This window comes from Leguminivora glycinivorella, chromosome 10 (assembly GCF_023078275.1).
Source record: "Leguminivora glycinivorella isolate SPB_JAAS2020 chromosome 10, LegGlyc_1.1, whole genome shotgun sequence".
Lineage (NCBI taxonomy): Eukaryota > Metazoa > Arthropoda > Insecta > Lepidoptera > Tortricidae > Leguminivora > Leguminivora glycinivorella.
The window spans coordinates 24513760-24540543 of NC_062980.1; the positions used below are offsets into that span (position 1 = coordinate 24513760).

The 26784-nt window shown below is 37.2% G+C and overlaps 1 protein-coding gene and 1 long non-coding RNA gene across 2 annotated transcripts in view; both read right to left on the bottom strand.

The window, feature by feature from the left end:
• LOC125230485 (calmodulin-binding transcription activator 2) overlaps positions 1-26784 on the bottom strand; it is a 177732-nt gene that overhangs the window by 57637 nt on the left and 93311 nt on the right. The window contains exon 3 of the mRNA XM_048135646.1: positions 13702-13837. Within this exon, the coding sequence (XP_047991603.1) occupies positions 13702-13821 (120 nt within the window). The 5' untranslated portion in view covers positions 13822-13837. The remainder of the gene's footprint in view (positions 1-13701; positions 13838-26784) is intronic.
• On the bottom strand, positions 10175-10969 carry LOC125230487. The gene is made up of 2 exons (XR_007177524.1): positions 10871-10969; positions 10175-10368 (listed from the first exon to the last, which is right to left on the bottom strand). It is a non-coding gene; the product is annotated as an uncharacterized LOC125230487 (long non-coding RNA).

The window sequence follows — 26784 nt, forward strand, 5'->3', positions numbered from 1 at the left end:
GGCCCACAATGACCTGATTGAGACGTAGTATTTCCTCCTTACAATTAAAAAGCTCTGTTTTTAATTTTGATATTACATTTTCTAACTCTAAAGTTTTTTTTGAAAAATCCAGACGAGGGCCAAGGCTACTCTTTCCAATAGGACTAGCTATGTTTGACACCCGATTCATTCGAGCTCCTTTCTTAGCTGAAGGTGGTGTATTGCACAATTGTTTCAGTGTACTTAATTCTAACGTCAATTTAGCAATTTGACGCGTGAGTTCATTATTTTCTATAATTGTATTCTGCAATTCATTCTCTGTGCTTGCTAAATCAATTCTCAGTTTTTCTATCTTGCCTGTTAACGCAGCAATTATACTGGTATCATTACTTAACTCAAAACTTTTGGATACCTCGTCATCAACAAGAGAAGAGTTAGCTGGAAAAAGCTCCTCGACTTCTGATATTAATTCCATAGACCTGGATCTGGTCCGTGATTCTTCCTGGCTCATAGCAATGCTTATGTCAATATCAAAGTCATGTTCCTCAACGCATTCTTTTGCGACAGTCGCAGAACCAGACACCGCCGACACCAATGGCGTGTGTATTTCGTCCATCAGGTCCGACGCTACTGGGGAAGAAATTGTCGCCACCGATGGTTCAGGGACTTTCAGTAATGGAGATGATGCCGTTGACTTGTTATTCTCCTTCTCTTCCACCTCTGTCGAAGCTTGCTCCGCGGGTGGAAAACTCGACTCTAGAAATGTGGATACTTCATCCGTCAGGTCCAAAATGGGTGAAGTGCCTGACGCCGTGGTATCCAGTACGGATGCTGCCTCTGCCGCCGGTGACTTGTCAGGGACTCCTGCTTTTTTCTCAGTTGAGTCTAGCGCCGCATCCGCAGGTGGGTGTCTCGGCTGCGGGGTTGCTGTTGATTTTGATGTTTTTTTCCTTAACGTAATGTTTTGTTCGTCTGCGCTTCTTACCGGATTCGTTATTCTAACTGTTACTTGGATTGGTGAGTTGGATCTATGAAGACACCCTTTGCATTTCCAATTTTTCTTACTTTCAAGGGACATTAGCCGAATTAATTTCTCGGACCTTCCTGAACATTTTGTGTCAAAAACTAGCTCACAGTTTTTACATTTTAGGACTGCTTGATTATGTACACTGTCACCGCATTTGGAGCATTTGGTATTTTCTGGCGCCATTTTAAATATACAAGTAATTCAAAAGTCCAAAAGAATCAAAAAGTTCAAGTCCAGTTGTTAATTTAAAAAAATAAAGAGAAGAAAAAAAAAAAAAAAAGTAAACTCTGTCCATACACAGGATTCGAACTCACGACTGCGCGGCGTAGTCTGTGTTTAAGCCAGTGAACTTCACACTTAACCAAACGAGCTTGTGACGTAGACAACGAAATTAAAGTTCTATAACAGCAAGTTTAAATGGGAGTGGCTTGAAAAACGTCCTTAGCGTTGATTGGAGAACGCACTGTGCACACATTGAGAGTTGTTTACATGTGTGCGTGAAATTTGAACGGCACAACGATATTTGTGACTTTGTTTTTTGTCATTTTTTCTTAGTTTTTTCACTTAGTAAGATAGTTTTTGCACGTAATAGAGTTCTCACGGCACACCTCACTATAACACATTTAAATCCTTATGGTAAAAGCACTGTCAGCACTGTTTTCTTATTAAATTATACGGAGCAAACAACAACACGACTGCTCAGAGGTAACCATACGTACGTTTTTACATTTATGAACGGTGATATTAACCCCGCACTTAACGAAATATCCCAGTCAACGCGCGAAAACAGTACGTTAGAGTCAATTAGAAAAGAGGTTAAAGACAAAACTGATAGGGAGCAAATAAAACAAAAGGCTTAATATGACCAAGGCAGACGGCCTGCACGTTGTTACAATGAGGGTGATCTCGTTAAAATAACAAAAACATCCTTTAACAACGACGGTAAAAGTAAAAAGTTATTGCCTGCATACGTAGGTCCATATCGGGTATCAAAAGTGCTAGGAAACGACCGATATGGAATTACGTCGGTGCCGGGGTTCAGCAACATGAAACCTGGGTATAAGTCCACGGTAGCCGCCGACCGTATGAAACCCTGGGTTCACGTTGCTGCGCTCGAAATCCATGACGATACTGATACGGATGATGATCCTGATACTCGTTGATGAATTATAGATTAGAGATCATTTAATACTAATAGATATAATTAATAGTAATTATAAAAGCTACGTTATAACAATTATGAGTTGAGATAATTGTGAATATATGAATGATTGATCTGAGATAAGTTAAGACTATAAGATATAATTAGTAGTAGTTATAAAAACTATGTTAAAAAAAAGAGGAAGAAGAAGTAAATTAACCTTAAATATAGTATACAATGATTTACTAATGAATCTTGGATGTTACGGATATGTATATGATAAAAATGTGTTTGTTGTTGTTGAATTTTAGTAATATATTACAATAAAGTGTTTTGCTACTATTACTACTACTAGTCGATCTGCAACAGTGAGAACAGTTTTGCTCACTGAAGCAGATAGAAAGTGAGAACAGTTTTGCTCACTGAAGCAGATAGAAAGTGAGAACAGTTTTGCTCACTATAGTGTTTTGAGTAAGTGAGAACAGTTTTGCTCACTAAAAATTTAAGGAAGTGAGAACAGTTTTGCTCACTAGATACAAATAGAGAAAGTGGGAACAGTTTTGCTCACTAATAACTGATTATGTAATGTACTGGGTATGATGGGATCAGGTTTGCTCATCTCCCAACACAATAATAAAGCTAATTAATATTAAATAAGCCGTGAGGAACGATTTGCTCACATAATAATTAAGAAATATTTGTTTTTTTTATATACTTACTCCATGTGATTTGGTATTTTGGTCCTAATTGTTAGAGAATAGATAACATTGTACTTATATCCTGGCAGCCGATTGTTGGGTTTTCACATGATGCGTGCATGGGGACATGCACGTTATCAGGATGGACGATTGTTGGGTTTCGCGATTATTTTGATATTTTTGTGGTAACATTAATAAAACTAGCAAATAAAATTTATCAACTGGCAACATCGGGGCACGCTGGAGGTGGCGTGACCGGTCGGGTGGTTTAAAAAAAAAAGTAACGAACGGTCGGCTGACAGGACATTCGGTACTTGACTATTGGAGGGAAATCATTAAATTGTGAATTTGTGAAGTGTATTTACAAGGGTAGTGGAATAAAGTGTAAAGTGTGTTACTGAACGAGTTGTTTTACTAAACTTCCACGAAAATACAACAATACATATCAAATTTCAGCAAAATCGTAAGACCTTTTCTCGAGATCGCCGGTATATTTAACTAAGTAAAAAAAAAAACAAATAAATGAAATTAAATTAAGATTTTTTTTGCAATAATGTATTAAAAGGTATATAAATGACAAAGGTATTTAAAAACATTCTATTTTTGCAAACCTAAAATTGTAAAAAAGTATTGTACTTCATCCATTATTATACCACCTACTTGCACCTACGTTTCATAATTCATTTTATTTTTTCTCATACTTTAAGTAGGTAACCTAAATATTTTGTTATTCCTTATTGCACCAGTTGTATATTTCTCTTAAATATATATGCCAAGAAAACGTATTAATTAATCTACTTTACCCGCTGACGCTTGTGGCTTGCACCAACTGGCACGTCTCCAAAAGGCTAATGTCGACACAAAACACTAGGTGGCGTGCATTCTGATAAACCGAGGCCTAGTGAAACGGATTTACTGCAATTGGATTATCTGTGGTTTTACTTTCATGAGGACTCATTATTATTGCCGGGGGCTTACCTTGAAAAATAAACACAGTATGTGAAATAAAATAAAACTTTGTGCCATCATTTTAATATAAGATACTTAAATGAGTAGTACAAATAGAGATTTAATTCGAAAGTTTACCTAGCAGGCAAGCATGCTCGCGTAAAAAGCAATATGACGTCAGGCCGTCCTTTTCGCACTATTTGTAAATGCGATTGGGACGCACCGATGCCGTAAAGTTTATCCAACTAGTCAGCTACATGCTGTAAGTAAGTACTGCTTATATTTTGATGACGTTTTTTTGTATTTTGACGACGTTTTTTTGTGACTGTTTAAACAAAGTTTACTCCGTATGCATAACGGGTTCAAGTATAAATTGAAACAGTTTTTATTGAGAGGGTGTTTTTATTATATAGATAACGTGTTTGATTATCGTAGGTCCTAAGACTCCCTTAGTGTTGCTTTATCTGTTTTTGTTTAATCCAAGTGTTTTTTTTCATTGATTAGGCATTCAGTTTGTGTACTTGTGACTAGACTCAATCTGAACGTCCTTGCTGTTTTTTTTTTCATGTATGTATGTTCATTGTTCAAACACAATGGTATATTGTTATTGTATAAAATACAATGACTGTGACTTTAACCACAGAATATATAATAGTACAAGTACAGAAGGCCCACTGCTTTGATGTTCACGAAATGCCGCCTTTTTAAATACCTACAAAATTCTTACTAAGAAACGAGCCGCACGTGCGCGGCGTCCGGTGATAGGGTTACCAATGGATCCAAACGAATTGATACTCAAATAAAATGTTATACTATTATATTCAAGTCTTGGGTACTTTCTAGGTTTATATATTTTTGTTCAAGTTCCAACATCACAAACCTTATTGAACTTTTCCGTGGGACTTAATCAGTAGTAGATCTAAGTAAGAATGTCTTATGGTATTTATTTTATTCAATATGTCTATTTAACTAAGTATTATTAGCCATTCCACACGCGGACATCGCTTAAAAAAACCTCGCGACGTAAATAACAATAGAAAGTGCGAACGTGCATTCCGTGAGAACGCGCTCCACCCCTAAGTAGGCCGCGAACTCGCGGCCGCCAGGATGTGCTTGTAGCGCGGCGATAGAATCGCGGAGTGAGCCGCCCCTGCTTTAACTGAAAACCAATATAGGATCAATGATAAAGGTATTAAGGAAAAAAGTCTTTGAAAAATATTTAATTGATACAAACCAACAAACTAACTGCCTACTAAATTCTCCACATTGAACTATCGAACTGATAGATTGTTAGCTTAGCCCACAGATAACGTATTCCGACAGCACACAGCCGGGAGGCCCTTGAGGCCGGGACCAATTACCACGAGATTGGCTGGATTTATTTACTTCGTCAATCTATCAATATCCGATTCAATTCGAAACAATAAAATATAAATAAATAAATATTATGGGACATTCTTACACAGATTGGGTGAGTCCCACGGTAAGCTCAAGAATGCTTGTGTTGTGGGTCAATGATACACTCATAATAATAAACAAATTCATACTAATATACATATATTATTTTACATTTAAATGGCAAAGTGTGTACGTCTGTTTTTGTTCGTGTTTCACGGCAAAATGGAGCGATGAACTGACGTGATTTTTTATGTGGAAATAGTGGAGTGTTATAGGCTACTTTTTGTCTCTTTCTGTGATTGTTTTGTTTTCCGTTAAATTTAACACATTGTTAGGTTCATTACCAGTAGGCCTATGGTGCTTGAAATTTTATCACTTATCTATGTGGATAGAGCATCTGTCACGTTCTGCCAAGTATGTCAGTGACAGTGACAGATATCTTATACAAGTTGATAAGTGATAAAATTGTAAGCATAATAACCCACGAACTACATATCAGTTTTGAAAAAAAAAAAAAACATTTTCATCGTTTTCATACGAAATAAATTAATATAAGTGTGGGAGACCCTTGATATAAAAACCTAAATGATTGGAATAAAGGCAGACGAATGAATGACTTAAGTTTTCATGCAAAGATTCACCGAATAGTAAATATTGCTGACACATACAGAAGAGCGGATAAAACATAGTAAGAATATCTGACAAGTAATATTAAATGGAAGCTGGGAAGCGTTAGAATGAAGGCCGTTAATCAAAGTGGAACGTGAGACTTATTGTACTTTATCTCTGCGTTCGCTGGCCGAGTGCCAGAATGCAAGTTTTGCTTATTGACGTATTGTTTAATGAAATTCTTTGTTGCACTGTTGGCCTAGTGCGAATAAACAAGTGCATACAAGTTGATACAAAGATAAACTAACCACAAAATTAAAATTTTGAAAAAACCCCCGACTGCGACATAGTAGACCGATTTTCATGAAACATGGCTAAGAACACTCCCGACTAACTCAGCTTTCAGACACAAAAACTAAACCTAAATCGGTTCATCCGTTCGGGAGCTACGATGCCACAGACAGACACACACAGACAAACAGACAAACAGACAGACAGACAGACAGACAGACAGACAGACAGATACGTCAAACTTATAACACCCCGTCGTTTTTGCGTCGGGGGTTAAAAAAGAAACACCGCCTACGAATTTAACCTTTACTTTTCTAACTTGTCAGTTTTGTTACTTTGTTTACTTAACACGAACTGAATAATAATGGTTATACTTTTGCGTCTTCTTTCCTAATCATCATCATCATGATCATTATCAGCCTTTTATCGCCCACTGCTGAGCATAGGCCTCTCTTCTAGTACGCCACTTGTCCCAGTCCTGAGCTAGTCTCATCCAGTTGTGACCCGCAATTTCCTAATGCAAACTGTTAAGGAGTGGAACATGCTCCCCTCTTCTGTATTCCCGGGCGAATACAATCTGGGTGTATTCAAGTCAAGAGTGAATTTCTGAACCAGTGAGCTGCGATTTCGGCGTTGTCGTCACTTTCCATCAGGTGCGACTGAGGTCAATCACTGGTCAGTTTATGATAATAAAAAACTTTCTTAAAGGACTGCGTTAGTTTGCGGGTGAAATCATATCCCATAGAAATATTTTCTTTTATTTATGTGATAGGAGGCTAACGAGCAGACAGGTAATTGATCAGGGGGCCGATTTTTGAGTCTCACTGTCACTAAAATACCGGTTGAAAACGGTGATTTGCCTACTATTTTCAGTGACAATTTTCTGAATTCGAACGCCCGACGACAACAACGTATATGGTTCTAAGTGAAAAATGACAATTTTACAGGAGAGCAAAACAAAGGTAGAATCCTTATAACTTTTTTCGTATTAGAGATAATAAGCTGGAATTTGTCATACATGGTTATAATTATATTTTATAGCTTTTTTTATTTCAATATAACTTAATTTAATTGTAGTTTTCGAGAAAATGCAGATAGACCACTAGATTAAGTTATAACTTTTTGCTCACCGTTGGGTAAACGGTTCTATCTACCAGTTAGAATGTTATACTTGGTAATCATTTTCTTTAAGAAGCACGTATGCAGGTCTATCTGGGACTTAGAACCTTATACTTGGTTATTTTTTTCAATACATTTTACGTATGTAGGTCTATCTGGGACTTAGAATAGTATACTGTGTAAAAATAATGTTCGACTTACTGTAAAAGATTCTATGTGTTAGTTAGGTCATCAAATTTAAATCATTTATTTTGATTAATTGTTATAATTGTAATACATAGTTTTAACGCACCATATTTAATTTAATTGTTGGTTGCGTTGTGATTCTGTATAAGTACACATAAATTATAATTTTGACACATTTTGTAGATAGAACCGTATACGTTTCATTCGTTTTAACTTAATAATTATATAAAAAGGTACTAAATGAAAGTAAAAGTATTATAAATGTGTTATTTATTCAAAAAATGTACCAAAATATGTAGACCATAAACATTTTCCTAGGTCTCAGTCTTGATGACGAAATAAGAGAGAAAAAACCGGCCAAGTGCGAGTCGGGCTCGCGCACAAAGGGTTCCGTAGCAGCAAACCAAAATTACAGTTAAATCAACCTATCTCAAAAACTATAAGAGATACTTTGATCAAACCAAAAATCGTTGAAAGAGTTAATTAGCATGCATCACCTCTATTTTTTTTAGAATTTTATACCCCGTAGTTATAAAAATAGAGGGGGGGGGACATACTTTTTACGACTTTGAGAGCTGATATCTCAAAAACCGTTCACTTTAAGAAAAATGTTTTTTAGAAAACTTTATATCATTTTAAAAGACCTTTCCATTGATACCCCACACGGGTATGTACATCGAAAAAAAAAATTTTCATCCCTCAGTTACATGTATGGGGGCCCCACCCCCAATTCTTTTTTACTATTTAGTGTCATAATTTTGTAGCGGTTCATACAACACATATTCCCATCAAATTTCATCACTGTAGTACTTATAGTTTCCGAGTAAATCGGCTGTGACAGACGGACAGACGGACAGACGGACAGACGGACATGACGAAACTATAAGGGTTCCGTTTTTGCCATTTTGGCTACGGAACCCTAAAAAGTAGCACCTATTCATATTGTTTTACTTATTTACCTTATACGTTAATACTTATTATCTTCAGCTACCGCGATATTCACTCATGAAATAAAAATAATGGAAACGGATTAAATCGCGTATAATGAATTTACAATTCATCCCGACGTTTCGAACACTTTAGGTGACTCAGGAAAAATTACATTGTGCAAAAGCTACCCACATACAAGAAATATTAATGAACCACGACCACAAATAATATCGATTTCTAAGGCAGGTTTACACACTATAAATAAAGCTAGTTATACAATAACATACAACAACATACGACATACGATCACGCCTGTTTCCCATATAGGGGTAGGCAGAGCACATGAAACTGCTAAAGTTACAGTGCCACTCTTGGCAAATAAGGGGTTGAAAGAAAACGAAACTGTGACATTGCAGTGACAGGTTGCCAGCCTCTCGCCTACGCCACAATTTACCCCATATCCCACAGTCGCCTTCTACGACACCAACGGGAAGAAAGGGGTGGTGAAATTCTTAACCCGTCACCACACGGGATCGGGGGGAGTTATACAATATTAAAAAAAATACCATTACTATGTTAAAAAAACTATTGAACAATTCCCATTTAGTTTGTACATTTGGATGAAGTCTCCGATTTGGATAAAAATTGGTAGGCTAATAGAGTCCATGATGCTGAACAAGATCCACTAGGTTTCCCAAAATGTCCTATGTAGTTTGTATGAAACCTTTGTTTTTTGTTACCAGATTTCTATACATTTTCGGTAACAAAAAAGACGGGAATTGCTGAATTAATTAATTAATCTACACAAAATTGACAAATACTAACTGCAAATGGGCAACACCATTACACCATACAACACAAATGCCTCAGAGTCTTCGTCGTGCTTCTTCCATTATCAGATGTACTATTGGATATTTTCTTGATCTCAATAGCCTCGCGCAACATTCTGGGTAAGTATATACCGCTTCTTCTTAGCAAGAAGTCTTGTCAAACTTTATAGCATGATTGACTTTATCCATGACATAAGTATTCAGACACTGGAGACCATTGCCGACGGTGCTTGACATCCGCTATGGCAATACTTCGTTTCGTCTGCCCCACATATTATGACAGGTCGCACTCACAGTCTAGCCTGTATACTCCCGCTTTTTGTAGAGGAGTTTGACACTTCACCCAAATCTTGAAACGGTCTTCTATTAAAACTTATTTCAAGCTTATGAAGAAGATGTCACAACTCCTTAAGTCTGTATAGATTAATTGATTTATTGTTTTAAACTATTGTATAATTGTATAACTAGCTTTATTCATAGTGTGTGAACCTGCCTTAAATTTATATTATTTATGGTCATGGTTTGTTAATATTTCTTGTATGTGGGTAGCTTTTGCACATTGTAATTTTTCTTAAGTCACCCGTTGACCACGAATGCTGTAAAGTGTTCGATTTCGAAACGTCGGGATGAATTGTAAATTCATTATACGAGATTTAATCCGTTTCCATAGTTTTATTTCTATTGACTGTTCAAAAAGAAAAACAAGTGGAAATTTCGGTGGTTAAAGCTACAGTTTGCTAGTACGGATCCGCTGAGGTCTTCCATCACTTAATTTACGGATATGTCTGCCAGTTACTACTATTTATTCCCAAACCTTAAATGGGACCTGCTAGAAAAAATAAAATCCACGGCAAAAACCTGGAGGCGGCAGTTCGGTAATTTTGAAGACCAAACTGTCATTTCATTTATTATCAACCAACTTACACTAACAGGTAAACCAAACATGTAAGTTATAGTATAGGTAACATTAGCATTAATGCTACTTCTATAAGTGAGTATAGGTGCTTATTCAAATACATTTTAAGTTGTTGTACATTAAAAATTACTATATTAAAAAGTAAGAATAGTTTCATTTCGCTAGCACAATAGTCAGTTCAGGCCAATTTATTATGGGACACACACGTATGCTTGTATTAGTGGAATGCGTATCTTCTGGCTCCACAAACGCAGTTGATTCTTCGCAATATGTTTCGTCCATTCTTAGTGGTGACTCTGAAAGTCAAATACCATACATTTATAAAGCAACAGACAAAGCGGTTAATAAAATATAGGTAAGTACTTAATGCTATTTAGTGATGCAAAGTAAACAATGAGTAAAATAATCTGTGATAGTTAATTATTGTATTACACAACGCATAGCATTGTAGCAATGTTACCCTTCCTTTTTATATTTAAATTAGCACTAACAACGACAGAGTATAACTATTTTGAAAGAGTCTAAAATAAATTCAAGAAGGTAAATAGTTCTAAGTGACTGAATAAATGACGTAAACAATTCTAAGTGGCACATAGATCTATGTAGTACTATGTACTTTGTTAACTACAGCTATGATACTAACGTATACAGTTCCAAGTGGTAGATAGTCCTGTATACGTAGTTCTATTTAATAATACTTTAGACGTATGGAGCTCTATGTGTCACATAGAACATTTTATACCTTTTAAAACATATAAACAAAAAAATATCAAGAAAATGGAAATAAATATTACATACCATCATTTATCGTGGCCGGTTTATTTATCTCTGTTTCGGTGCAATCCGGACGCGATCTCTTTGCCCCTGATTTTAAGGATTCCAACCATCTCGCACGTAGGTATCCACGTCATTATAAACAAACTTATATTTGCGGTAAATCGGTACACAGAATAACATCCAACAAAATTCTTACTAAAAACTTAAAATTGAGGCGAAAGTAACGTAATAACATGTTAATATTTTGTACGCAACGGTCGCAGCGTCGCAACCGTATGCTTAGCCGATCAACGGCGAACAGAGTTCGATGTGGCACATTGCGCTCTATGCGCGCGAGTGAGTGAGATGGCAAACATCGTGTACAGTTCGATGTGGCACTTAGAATGGTGTTCGTGTTAGTTTACAAATTGTTGACTCAGATCGCACTGTATGCGTCATTTTAAAATCTAAACTAAGTGACATTTTAAGAAAATTTTTATATTAGGCGATAGGTTTCGACGTGTAGATCAATGTGCTGCAGCGTACGTAGTTCGAACCTTTTAGCACTTAGCACCTTGCACGTTGTTGTCGTCGCGCCGTGAGACTCAAAAATCGGGCCCCTGATCTTTTCCACCGGTAGGCACGCGAAACACCAAAAAAGTTGGTGGTCATTACGTTCTCCTCTCTTTAGTTCAAAACGCTCAAATATTTTGTTTGATTAATTTTTCATATATTTACGTGAAATATGGATATATTATTATGTGTAAATCCTTTGCTTTGGACGTCACTTACGTCCTTTCAAAGCAAAGCCTGCCAGCCCACAGATCAATTAGTGCGGAAATCAGCGCGTTTATTTAGCCGTCAATGAAGGGTTAACTAGGTGTTAATCTAATACGGGTAATTGAATCGGATTTGTATAGCAAAGGCTACGGATACTTTTTAATAGAGAAAGCTCCTCACACAATTAAATTTTATTGATGTTAATTATCCGAAGGTCGCGGGTTCGAACCCCGGCTTGTAATGAGTTTTTTGGAATGAGGTGTGAAATGTTATTTGATAGTTTTCAGTCGCTTTTCGGTGAAGGAAAACATCGTGAGGAAACCGGACTCCCAATAAGGCCTAGTTACCCTTCAGGTTGGAAGGTCAAATGGCAGTCGCTTTCGAAAAAACTAGTGTCTACGCCAAATCTTGGGAGTAGTTGTCAAAGCGGACCCCAGGCTCTCATGAGCCGTGGCGAAAGATAATGCGAAAGGAGGATGATGATGTTAATTAAACACAGCCAACACTAATATACTGGTAAATCTTGACTCCAAAGTGCCCGGGTCTAACCCTGTCTAACTTAAAATAAACTATAATACGATAGTTTATGAATAGGCCTTTGATACAATATACCACATTAATATAGGAATAGCGCAAGGTGCATCAGTAGTTCCTCATCTTTTCTTATTTATAAATGACTACAATAAGTTTATAAATTGAAATAGATATCATACACGAAAGAAAAAACGACAAGACCCATTGGCGGCCGAGCCGGGAATCAAATCCAATCAAAGAACAACAATAAATCGAAGAACAAATTAAAAAATATTCAATAAAATAATTTGATTTGTTCCCTAGTTGTACAATATGTTTAGTTATGTAAAACAAGACAGCATTAGAAAATTTTATTTCACCAGCAAAGATATCTACAACTAGGCCAGGTAAAGCACAATGGATATCGATTTCCTTACAAAAGCTGAAATCGACGCCTAAACCAACAAATCTTCCAAACCTCAAATCAAACGTTCAAACCATTTCATATCCCTTTTGCACCGCATTTGCTTTTCGACCCGCTTTTTCTAATTCCACTTCGCTAAGCTTATTCATCCTAACTGCATTTGCAAATCTGTTCAAATCTGTACCTTATTCTTCGTGAAGATGGTATGTGTTAGAATGAAATGTTGGTAGTAGGGGTATGTTTATTGTTGGCAGATTTTCGCTTTTCATAATTTCCCTTTCAAGCTGTCTACCTGTATTTGCCGACATGCCAGGTAATGTCATGGCAGGGTGTTTAAAGATTTAATGGTTTTTAGTTACCATTTTTCGGTGTTTTGGCAAGTGGAATGTCGAGTTGAAATGCTAATTGCATAATTTGTACTGGGGATTTGGAAAATGAATTTTAATGCTAAGTAGATATTATGATGCATAAAGTTTTATTCAAAATTTTAAAGCGGATGATTTATAATTTTAACTTGCTTTCTTTTCTGCAAACGTGACATTTGGATTTACATTTATTAATTTGAAAAAAGGTATTAAGAATTGTGCTTATACTGGCAATACCTATTATAGTCGTCGAGTATTTATTTTACTTCAAACTGTGGTTACGTTAGATTCCATGTTTACTGAAATTTCGCTTGGTACGTATCCCAACGTTCTTTGAACCACTTAAAATCGTGGCTTTCTTTCTCTGCTTATTATAATAACACAACAGTTATAACTGAATTAAAAAAAATTGCCGACTATTATCGCATTATTTTCTTAATCCTTTATTTAATGAAAAATACCTTTTATTTTAAATATCTAACTTTTGGCTGCCACGTGACAGGCTTAGCCTAGTGTAGGGCCACAAGTGACAGGACAAATGTACCTATTGTAATAATTTCTAATTAACAATAAACTATTATTATCCTTGTTCTCTTAAAGAAGACAATTACTACGATAATTGTTGCCATTTTATTTTCTATTGAGTTTTTGCATTCTTAGCTACGTTCCGCCTTACCTATGTATTTTCCGCCTTCGTCATATCAGCCGTTGATACAACGTTGTAAACATCTATCAGGGGTGCATTCGCCAATAATACACTTTTTATTTAAATATTTTGTTTCTTTACTTACCTCAGTCCCCTGGACCTTCAGTTTCATATGGTCTTCCCTGGTGGTCTTCCCGTCTTTCCGTTTCTTCCAGCAGTAGCCGTCCCGTCGGTAGCGCACCTTCTTTCGGCTGTACAGCAGCATTGAGCCGCTTTTTGGCCTGAGGACAAAAGAGAAAGCGACATTTAGTATTGTCATCATCATCAAGGTTAACAGTATTGCCATCAACCTTATCATCATCAGTAGCTTTGTCAGCACTATCATTATCAAAAACGGTTTCGGCGATAATTTTATGATATTATGTTTTTCATATCACACTGTCTTTTTGAAATGAAGATTTGTTGCAATTACAACTAACATTTTCCTTTTTTAACATAGTGAGACTTATACTGTATTATTTATGTATTCTTTATTTGCTAGAATCATGGCAAAGCCATTGTAGGTATCATGTACCTAAAATTATTAGATCTAGCACAGTTTAGCCGACTTGAGGCGTGCGTATTAGTAGGCTCTTCAGTAGATGCTGCTAAAATTGGCATTACTGTATTTATCAATGTTCGTGATGAACTTCTGACATGAATTACTGCTATCAAATTCATCCCAGACCAGATAGCAAGTTCCGAGCGCTCATAAAAGAACAAATCGTCCCGAATCATTTGAATTATTATAGAAATCGCATCCGGGGCTTTATTGCAAGTTGTAAACTGGGCATTAACTTTGAGGGGTTTATGACCGAACTTGCAAAAACTTACATCTTAAAATCTTACCATCTCAAATTCAATCTTGCTAAAACCGTTTAACGTTCAAGTTTGAGAAGGGGAGGAATTATTTAGGATGTTTTTAAAGAGAATGGTCGGATTATCATATTCCCGTAATGCTAAGAAGGATGGAAGTTTATAACTCCGAATACTTTTGTAATGGCAATAATGGTAAAAATTAATATTACGTACTTAAATCGGAATAAGACACTTTTATATTAAAATATGTTTAAAATAAATGTCATTGCTTTTACTAGAAATGTATATTCTACGCGTAAATGAAAGAAGTAAAATTATATTTCTAAACCTATGTGTTCCTAACCGGCCAATTTACCTACAATAACACTATAAGTAACAATAAAATTGTGAGGCAAAAGCACATTAAAATAAACAAAAAAACAAAATACCTTAAATAGCATTTCCAACAAACAATTCGGCGATAGAAAGAAACAAAACAACAATAAAAGCCTCCTACTGACACGAAAACACTTTAGACCCGTAACTTGACAAGGACAAGGCCGATCACAAGGCACTTGCAATAAACCCGCATCAATATAAAGGTCTACAGGCTACACAGACACCGCATCATAGACGTTAAATTTTCGTGAGACATATTCAACTATTATAATAGATGAATATATTAACGGATACATCGCGCACTAGAGACTGTACGGAGTCTAGCCACGGGATCTCCAAATGACTCGAATCATGTCGCCAAATGCTATGTATTAACGTAAGTACATCCGTATATTTAAAGACGAAAGCGTTTATAAAGAGCGCGTTGTCACCAGACACATGTATAATTTTACTGGTAATTAAGTAGTATATCATACTATTAAGTATAACTGCAAGGGTTCAATCTTAAAACAATTTATCAAAAACATTCCAAACCAAGGAAAAGGGGAATGGACTGTGTAAGAGATAATATGAAACGAAAAGTGAGATGTTGGGCGATAGAGAGGTATGGAAGAGGAAGACATGTTGCGCCGACCCCAAAAATTACTAGAATAAGGGCAAGGGAATACCGATCATAATTCCAAAATTACGCGAGTGCTAGCTGTAAACGTTGACACAACTGCATCAAACAGTTGCGTTCCCACACTAAATGATCCATCATCCTCCTTGCGTTATCCCGGCATTTTCCACGGCTCATGCCTGGGGTCCGCTTTGACAACTAATCCCAAGATTAGGCGTAGGCACTAGTTTTACGAAAGCGACTGCCATCTGACCTTCCAACCCGGAGGGTAACTAGGCCTTGTTGCAATTAGTCCGGTTTCCTCACGATGTTTTCCTTCACCGAAAAGCGACTGGCAATTATTGGAACTGGAAAAACTCATTGGTACGAGCCGGGGTTCGAACCCGCGACCTCCAGATCGAAAGTCGCACGCTCTTACCTCTAGGCCTTAATGGTTATGAATGATTATGAATCATAATTATGTGTATTTAGTAATTATGAAGCTGTTTTCATCGTTGCTCTGTCTAGCAGTTGAGGCAATCTGTGATAAAGCCTAACAGGCCAATATTTCCCGTGACGTCACAACCAAACGCCCCGTCAGATTCATGACGGGCCTGCTGCTAATAAATCGCGTATTGAACGAATAAATCACGACGATGTACAGCTTTTTTGTATTTCAACGTGTGTCGAGCAACGTTTGACGCGTCACCAGATACTAGTGATGGATACGGGACGGTGCACATTTAGATTTTACTACAAATTTATTTTTATGTCACAATGATTAAGGCGTTATCTACCGACCCTTTTTTGGATTTAGAATTTTTTATTGTGAAATTTTACGATAATAAAGGTAATACAATTTTATTATGGTATCAAAAAACTCATATTGAGCTTAGGGTTTGAAAATGACATAATATTGGAGTTTTTATATCTTCCATTTGAGTTCAGTATATCTAATTATCTCCTCAGGTATATTGTTACTATTAATGTCCATATTAATGGCTATCTATGTTAATTTATTAAGTACTAGCTTTTACCCGCGGCTTCGCCCGCGTAATAAAAGTATTCTTATTGAAACGTTTACAAAAAATAAGATTTTCATTTGGATCCGTAGGTTTCTTTGTAGGTACATCTGTCCGCGATTATTTCGATTAAGGTAAAGCGGGGCAATTCTTGACTGGGGGGCCATTGTAACTGATCTATTTGCTGTACGGTCAGCCAAGAAAGTGATTTACCACTTTTCGACTCTATTGATCGAAAAGTGGTAAACCACTTTTTTGGCTGACTGTACCTTACACATATTACTATTGTTTTAAAAGAAATTCTTGCAAGGATTGTAGAATTGTTACACAGCGACCACAGCGTAGGTAGTAGGTACGAATATGTATGTATTTTACCTATATACATATTTATACTGGGGAAACTTCATACAACCCACATAGCCAGTATCTCGACGCTATGGTCGATAAGGTAAAAAGTACTTCCTTGCATTATCGCTTACAATTTTTTCCATTTTGCTTATACTTATTGCAAACGTAAACATATAAAAGGCAAGCAAACAACGATCTTCTTACAGCACATTGAATGTAAAAGTTATTACGGATGCAGGATACTCGCCGATGCCTACTTACTAATCCCTTCCTATTTACTGAGCCACCTGCATATTACACTGCCTAGATATCGATTGCCGACCGATTATTCCGACCCCAATGTCCCGTCCCTGTCCTCGTCCCTCCCCTATCCCTATCCCCGTCCCCATCCCCTATTCCTATCCCTATTTCTATCCCTATCCTTATCTATACCTATCCCTATCCCTATCACTATCCCTATCCCTATCCCTATCCCTATCCCTATCCCTATCCCTATCCCTATCCCTATCCCTATCCCTATCCCTATCCCTATCCCTATCCCTATCCCTATCCCTATCCCTATCCCTATCCCTATCCCTATCCCTATCCCTATCCCTATCCCTATCCCTATCCCTATCCCTATCCCTATCCCTATCCCTATCCCTATCCCTATCCCTATCCCTATCCCTATCCCTATCCCTATCCCTATCCTATCCCTATCCTATCCCTATCCCTATCCCTATCCCTATCCCTATCCCTATCCCTATCCCTATCCCTATCCCTATCCCTATCCCTATCCCTATCCCTATCCCTATCCCTATCCCTATCCCTATCCCTATCCCTATCCCTATCCCTATCCCTATCCTATCCCTATCCTATCCCTATCCCTATCCCTATCCCTATCCCTATCCCTATCCCTATCCCTATCCCTATCCCTATCCCTATCCCTATCCCTATCCCTATCCCTATCCCTATCCCTATCCCTATCCCTATCCCTATCCCTATCCCTATCCCTATCCCTATCCCTATCCCTATCCCTATCCCTATCCCTATCCCTATCCCCTATCCCTATCCCTATCCCTATCCCTATCCCTATCCCTATCCCTATCCCTATCCCTATCCCTATCCCTATCCCTATCCCTATCCCTATCCCTATCCCTATCCCTATCCCTATCCCTATCCCTATCCCTATCCCTATCCCTATCCCTATCCCTATCCCTATCCCTATCCCTATCCCTATCCCTATCCCTATCCCTATCCCTATCCCTATCCCTATCCCTATCCCTATCCCTATCCCTATCCCTATCCCTATCCCTATCCCTATCCCTATCCCTATCCCTATCCCTATCCCTATCCCTATCCCTATCCCTATCCCTATCCCTATCCCTATCCCTATCCCTATCCCTATCCCTATCCCTATCCCTATCCCTATCCCTATCCCTATCCCTATCCCTATCCCTATCCCTATCCCTATCCCTATCCCTATCCCTATCCCTATCCCTATCCCTATCCCTATCCCTATCCCTATCCCTATCCCTATCCCTATCCCTATCCCTATCCCTATCCCTATCCCTATCCCTATCCTTTCTTAGTGCTCCTCTAAGGAACTTCCGTGTCAATTTTAAATCTCTTGAACCAGAAGTAAAGATAAAAACTAAACCTATACTTATGGCCATTTTGGATATTTTAACCCCATTGCACAACAACAGGGGAGAAAGTTTCATTTCCACCTCATTAGATTTTAGAATCGTTGTATTTATCGTGATCAGCGACCCGATAAACCATAAAAACGATACCCATATTGTGTTTTTGACTTTACCCCCTTTGGACCCCTTTAGGGGTCAAATTTTCAAAAAACCTGAAACATGTATTTAGTCATATGTCATTAGGAATCCTCCTGTGAAGTTTCGAATAAAATAGTCAAACTAATCTTGTTTCCCCATACAAACTTTGAACCCCCATTTCACCCTTTTAAGAGGTGAATTTTGAAAAATCCTTGGCGTAGAGGAGCACCTCTACGCCATATAAGGAACCTATGTGCCAAATTTGAAATTTCTAGGACCAGCGGTTTCGGCTGTGTGTTGATATATTATGTCAGTTAGTCAGTTTCTTCATTTATATAGTTTTTGATATTTAAACCCCATTGCACTACAACAGGGGAGAAGGTATTTCACTTCCGCCTCGTTAGATTTTAAAAACGTTGTATTTATCGTGATCAGCGACCCAATAAACCGTAAAAACGATACCCATAATAGTTTTTTGACTTTATCACCCCCTTTTCACCCTTTTAGGGGTTAAATTTTCAAAAAACCTGAAACACGTCTTTAGTCATATGTTTTTAGGATTCCTCCTGTGAAGTTTCGAATAAAACAGTGAAACTAACATTGTTTCCCCATACAAACTTTGAACCCCCATTTGACCCCCTTAGGAGGCGAATTTTGAAAAATCCTTTCTTAATGCTCCTCTACACTATATAAGGAACCTACGTGCCAAATTTGACATCTCTAGGACCAGCGGTTTCGGCTGTGCGTTGATATGTCAGTCAGTCAGTCAATATCTTCTTTTATATATTTTTTTGATATTTAAACCCCATTGCACCACAACAGGGGAGAAGGTATTTCACTTCCGCCTCGTTAGATTTTAAAAACGTTGTATTTATCGTGATCAGCGACCCGATAAACCATATTACCCATATTGATTTTTTGACTTTATCACCCCCTATTCACCCTTTTCGGGGTTAAATTTTCAAAAAAACCTGATACACGTATTCAGTCATATGTCTTAAGGAATCTTCCTGTGAAGTTTCGAATAAAATAGTCAAACTAATCTTGTTTCCCCATACAAACTTTGAACCCCCATTTGACCCCCTTAGGAGGTGAACTTTTGAAAATCCTTTCTTAGTGCTCCTCTACACTATATAAGGAACCTACGTGCCAAATTTGGAATCTCTAGGACCAGCGGTTTCGGCTGTGCGTTGATATGTCAGTCAGTCAGTCAGTCAGCTCCTCTTGTATATATTTAGATAGACACCACAACAGGGGAGAAGGTATTTAACTTCCGTCTCGTTAGATTTTAAAAACGTTGTATTTATCATGATCAGCGACCCGATAAACCATAAAAACGATACCCATATTAATTTTTTGACTTTATCACCCCCTTTTCACCCTTTTAGGGGTTACATTTTCAAAAAACCTGAAACACGTATTCAGTCATATGTCTTAAGGAATCTTCCTGTGAAGTTTCGAATAAAATAGTCAAACTAATCTTGTTTCCCCATACAAACTTTGAACCCCCATTTGACACCCTTAGGAGGTGAATTTTGGAAAATCCTTTCTTAGTGCTCTTCTACACTATATAAGGAACCTACGTGCCAAATTTGAAATCTCTAGGACCAGCGGTTTCGGCTGTGCGTTGATATGTCAGTCAGTCAGCTTCTTCTTTTATATATTTAGATATCTAACTTGATGTTGCAATAATACATAATTGTTAATGTGCTTGTGGTTGTATTCGAGCATGTAGTAGGCATTCAAATTAATATTTTATTATTTTAATTACTTTAGTCGCATCCAAATGTTTATCACAAACATCTCATGGTCCGTTTCATAACCGACCATAATTTTAGCCGATAGTCAGCCTATACCGGTCCCTGGTGCTAACGCTAAAAAGCTGGAATTTTTAACACCGCTGGGTTGAATAATCGCATAGTAAAACCGTGTTGAAAATGCGAAAACCTCCGCTCAGTCATAAAGAGTTGGCGAAAAATTATTTGGTAAATCAGAGGCCGTGGCTCGTTTACTTGACAAATCGCCTGCGGCCGGGGCCCTCTTTATAGGGGCCTATTTGTCTGCAGCACGGAGATTAAAAAGCAGTGCCTCTCGTAATTCCTGCTTTGCCATGTCCCCGCCGTTCGCGTAATTTAATTTTATTGTCCTTCCAGAGCTTAATTTAAATGTGTACGCGAATATTTTGGCGTTCTTGTTTATTATTGAAATATATTCGAATTTGAATAGCATCGTTGTTTTCACCTCATTTGCTGCGACATTCTTGGTTTGTTGTTCCGCGCTAAATAGTTTCCCGACTAGGTCATTTGTGAATTAAGTCGTTTATTTAAATAACTTTGTAATGGCGTAAGTTTGTGCCTTATACAAGATGTTCTTTAAAGTTTTGAAACGGCGGCGTATTTGCATGAGCAAAAATCAAAAGTTATTAGGCAATCCATTACGGCGTGTAAAGAAAGTTGGTAAAGCAAACTAAAATCGAGATCCACTCCGCTTAATGAGGCCGAAAACTAAAGCGAAAACTTTCTAGTGGTTGCACGACTTTGCACTGCCGATTGCCTATTGCATGACAAAAGTGCGATAAATCAGTCCTAACGATAATTTTACCTACATTTCGCCCAATATTTATCGTCGGAATTACAACCGAGGCGGAACGATAAACACTAACATACCAAACTTGTAAAATAGCAAATAAATATCTCAATCGAAAGCAAAAGAGTTATGTAGACATAACACGAACGGAGTCAAATATTTTTGTTGTGGTCCAAACTACTGTAATGGGTTCCGCGGCACGACAGCGAATTCTTTGCATGTTTCATGATAATTATTCCTGTTACGTAATAATATTTGTTGTGGCAGACAAAAAAGTTGGGATTGTCAATTTAGGTCATGAGATTTACTTTTTATCAGCGGATTGGAGAAGTTTTTTTGTATTTGATATCGTTCTCGGAGAATAAAGTATCTAATCTCAATCAGTTTTTAATAAAATTATATTAAAGTAGATTTCAAAAGCTTTTCAAAGGCTTCAAATTTTAGTTCTACAAATTCAACGTCAAATAGTGTTGTACCTTGAAAACTATAATAAGCGTTATAACTCAACTAATTGTATCTTCATTCTTCTTAGCATTAAGTTTTATTTAAATATATTTCTTAGAACAACCGACTAGACTTCCAACAACAAAATGTTTACAAAGCTTAATAGTATAATGGTTTCTACAAACTCACTGAAATTGCCTGCGTGGCTGCGTGTGTACAAGTAATCTTGTATTGTTTGAGATTCAATTTATAGGCTTGAAATTGTGTGTAGCACATTTTTGCTATCCTTTATAAGTTTAAACTATTGCATTAGGTTAATAGAAATGTGGTCCAAGAAAATTACCCTGAGGAACGCCTGAAGAAAACTTAAAAATGATAGTTTAGAAAAGAAGGATGTGTGATATATTTTTTCACATAGCATAATATAATAAACTTGTTGACTACTACCAGTTTGTGTACGCGATTTTCTGAAGATCCGAAAAGAAAAAAAGAAAACTTGTTCAAAATGCGTAACCAAAATTACGACGGGTTGCTTAATAACTCCTGTCAAGTCAAACTTTGTTGAAATATGCATAAGTACGAAGCAGATTTCTAAATATCTAAATTAGCCGAGGAGTGGAATTACTTCCTGAATGCTGACTTCTATATTACCCAGATCGTATAACCCAGCAACCTTGAAATCAAAGATGAACAGGCATCTTCTGGGCGAGCTCCACCGTAAGCCACGTCTGTGACTCATCTAGTATGTGGCCACGAGTAAGCCCATTTATAATAACAAAAAAACCGGCCAAGAGCGTGTCGGGCCACGCTCAGTGTAGGGTTCCGTAGTTTTCCGTATTTTTCTCAAAAACTACTGAACCTATCAAGTTCAAAACAATTTTCCTAGAAAGTATTTATAAAGTTCTACTTTTGTGATTTTTGTCATATTTTTTAAACATATGGTTCAAAAGTTAGAGGGGGGGGGGACGCACTTTTTTTCCTTTAGGAGCGATTATTTTCGAAAATATTAATATTATCAAAAACCGATCTTAGTAAACCCTTATTAATTTTTTAATACCTATCCAATAATATATCACACGTTGGGGTTGGAATGAAAAAAAATATCAGCCCCCACTTTACATGTAGTGGGGGTACCCTAATAAAACATTTTTTTCCATTTTTTATTTTTGCACTTTGTTGGCGTGATTGATATACATATTAGTACCAAATTACAGCTTTCTAGTGCTAACGGTTACTGAGATTATCCGCGGACGGACGGACGGACGGACGGACGGACGGACGGACGGACGGACGGACGGACGGACGGACGGACAGACAGACATGGCGAAACTATAAGGGTTCCTAGTTGACTACGGAACCCTAAAAAAGATTTATAAAATAGGGCAATGTTTAAAATTCACAAGCTTATACCTTACGACAAAGCGAACAGTGAAATGCATTCGGCCCAATCGCCTGACACCCGCGACTACAGATGCCATAATTGCAAGCCCAACATGCGATGCAGGCAAAAATCAAAATCATTTGCAAACTCCATTAGCGTTTTTTCTTTGAAGAAGTTTTAGGTGAAGTGCAATTTTGTAGGTTTACTTTTTGGTTAGCTTGAAAAGTTTTCGAGTTCAATGCTGGAGAGAAATTTGGGCAATAAGAACAGTTAAAACTTGAAGTGTTTGAAAACCAAGTATCAAACCTAAAGCTACGAAAAATTTAGTGGAATTTTTTTATAAACGAATACATCAATATTTTCTTCGGTTACCGCGATAGTTACTAATACATCAAATCAATTAAAAAAAAAAACAAGAATTTAAAACTCAAACATAATAATGAAGACAGAAGCAATACATATAATGACAAAAAAGATAAATGTACAAAATCAGATATCAAAGATAAAATAAATACTAAATACAATACACGTTGTTAACGAACTATTTGAAAAACTACAGAAGAAATCCAATTAGAATAATCCAGAACTACCACTTAAAGCCAAGACTGTTAATCACTTTGTACTTGACACGATAATTAGAGAATTAAGTCATAATTAACCGAACATGACAGTACAACCAAGTTATTGAACAATATAAAACAAGCTTAATGTTTAAGCAGCAAAGTTAAAACTTCTATGAATCATAAGGTTAGGTAGGAGGCAAAGATGGAGTACAATAATGGATTTTTAGCATGTTTTTGCTTTCTAGCTTGTACTTTGAAGCAAATGTGACACCGATATTGTAAAAAATATCTTGTATTACAATGTGCTTAGCATGGGTGTTTTTACATTAGTATTTGTGACTTATTTCATGTTTCTTGACAAGATAGTTTATTTCTTAGCTTTTTGATGGATTACCTCTGGACGTCTCACTGGAACTGTGAAATGTAGATAGAAGGTAGAATAAAGTTACATGTTCAGGTATTGCATTCAGAGTATTTCAGACATCGTACAGGACGCCAGCCTGGCCTAGTAAGCAGTGGTAAGCGAATTTTATTCGTGTCATGGGCACAGATTTGTTCCTGAGTCATGTATGTTTTTTTATGTATAGTATGTATCATTGTCTGAGTACCCAGAAGTCCCAGAACACAGGCCTTCTTAAGCTTACCGCGCTTATCGGTTAACCACGGAAACCATGGTAATAATGAATGTACTTAACTGCGCTACTTCAAAATACATATATCCCAGTCCATATAAGTCTAATGAAAGTAGCCGTGAATTCATCAACAATCTTAAAATCAGTAGTATATCGTAGCACTTAGAACAGTATATACGATAGCTGCTACGCGCACGTAGCAGACAAATGCCCGATTACAAAACTCTACGAGCGTAGCAGTCACTTATCTTATACTATTAAACGAGCAATTCTTGTATATTTATTTATTTATTTATTTATATATACCGACGATCTCGGAAACCGCTCTAACGATTTCGCTGAAATTTGTTTTGTGGGGGTTTTCGGGGGTGAAAAATCGATCTAGCGTAGCCTTAGATCCCGGAAATGAGTTTTTCTTTCGCATTTGTAAACGTAAAATATGGTCCTTAATTTCGCCGCGCGCGCATCGATTCCGCTTAGCTCAGTCGCACGAGGTCGGTCTAATGTACGCAGATAGATCGTAGGTGTCAGGGTTTCGAATCCCGGTCAGAAATTAAGTTTTTGTTTTTTGTCTTTTTTTTTTGTTTTTGTATTTATAAGAGTTTTTTTTTATCTAAAGACGTGATATATTAAAATAGAACCGAGCGAAGCTCGGTCGCCCAGATATTGAATTTTTATTTAAGTTTAGATGGGATCATGGGACTGGGCCGGACACATTCCAAACGACCTCTAAGCCAAGAAAAGAACTGACTGGACACCAAACATAGTGCGGCGTGACGGCTGACCGGGAAGGATGGCGGCACGATCTTGACGTCTTTATAAAATATTGCCCAAACATTGTTGCCTTAGACCGAGACACGTGAAAGAGAGAGGGAGGCCTTCAAAAGTGGGACACAACAGCAGGCTAGCAAATAAATGGGTAAATTAATAATATGTGTAAAAAGCGATAACATTCCTCAATTTGTGTGAGCTTTTCGAAATTCAAATAAATCCAAGTTAAAAATTTTAAACGAATTCCTATAACGATATCAAATTGAACTGAATTAAAACCCGATGAAAAATTCACTTAAACTCTTGTGGCTTGAGAGCGATCAATTAGAGGCCGAACGTGAGTCGAATGCTGATGGAATCAATACTGTTGCAGAATAACTGCAGGCTTCTGGGGGATGCAATAAGAGAGGAATTGATGGAATTCGTAATCTTTCCACACTGACTGCTTTATTTTAAGAAATAAAATGTTTTTAACCCCCGACGCAAAAACGACGGGGTGTTATAAGTGTGATGTGTCTGTCTGTCTGTGTGTGTGTCTGTCTGTGGCATCGTAGCCAGCTCCCTAGATTTAGATTTTTTTTTTGTCTGTAAGCTGAGTCAGTCGGGAGTGTTCTTAGCCATGTTTCATGAAAATCGGTCTACTATGTCGCGGTCGGGGGTTTTTTCAAAATTTAAATTTTGTGGTTAGGTTATGACATAACAAACACAGGTAAGTGTGTCACAAGGGGAAGCGTGTCTTCTTGACATTTGACAAATAATCATTGTCGCAGTTTTTGCGAGTTCATATTTATGCTACTTGCTACTCACGATTTGTGGTAAACGGATGAACTATCAATAAACGCTGATCATTGGTTTGAACCGGCCAAATGTGAAGGCCAGATACACTTATCCGTATTGACCTTACATTCGATTTCGGAGAGCCTTAAAGAATATATCTATTCTACGACAAATATCTGAAGAGATCAAATATGGGAGAAGAGGGATCCTTTTAATTTACCGAAGATTTTTTTGTCGAATTTCATTTCCCAAACGAATTTTGCCAACTACACGTTTGTCAACTCAATCTTTCCCATAATAACATTTGACAACGTTAAAATCCGTCAAATGATTATTTTCCAAACTGTTGTAATGCAACTTTTATAACCCCAACTGTTCATTTCGCAAATGTTTCACTTTGACTAGAAAAGTTTGCTCAACTTTACTTTCGTCAAATTAATTACTAGACAAAATTATTTAGTCAAATAATTTGTTTAGTAAAAAAATTTTTCCTTAAAAACACACCATGCAAAACCACTTTTTGACAAGTGTTTTAACATGATTGTTTTCACTTACCGAATTTCATTTCCCAAACAGATTTTAACAACTACTTACACGTTTGCTTCCCACAAACACTTTTGACGAAAATACCATAATTATGACGAGTCAAATAATCTTTAAAAACCTAAACATAGCCTAAAAACCTAAAAGTGGGTTTAGGTTAGGTTAGAACTGCGACCCCTACACAAAACTGTTGCTAAGAAAGTAGGTTTAGGTTAGGTTGGAACTGCGACCCCCACACAAAATGTTGCTAAAAAAAGTAGGTTTAGGTTAGGTTAGAACTGCGACCCTCACACAGAACTGTTGCGAAGAAAGTAGGTTTAGGTTAGGTTAGAACTGCGACCCCCACACAAAACTGTTGCTAAGTAGGTTTAGGTTAGGTTAGAACTGCGACCCCCACACAAAACTTTGCTAAGAATGTAGGTTTAGGTTAGGTTCGAACTGCGACCCCCACATAAAACTGTTGCTAAGAAAGTAGGTTTAAGTTAGGTTAGAACTGCGACCGCCACACAAAACTGTTGCGAAGAAAGTAGGTTTAGGTTAGGTTAGAACTGCGATCCCCATACA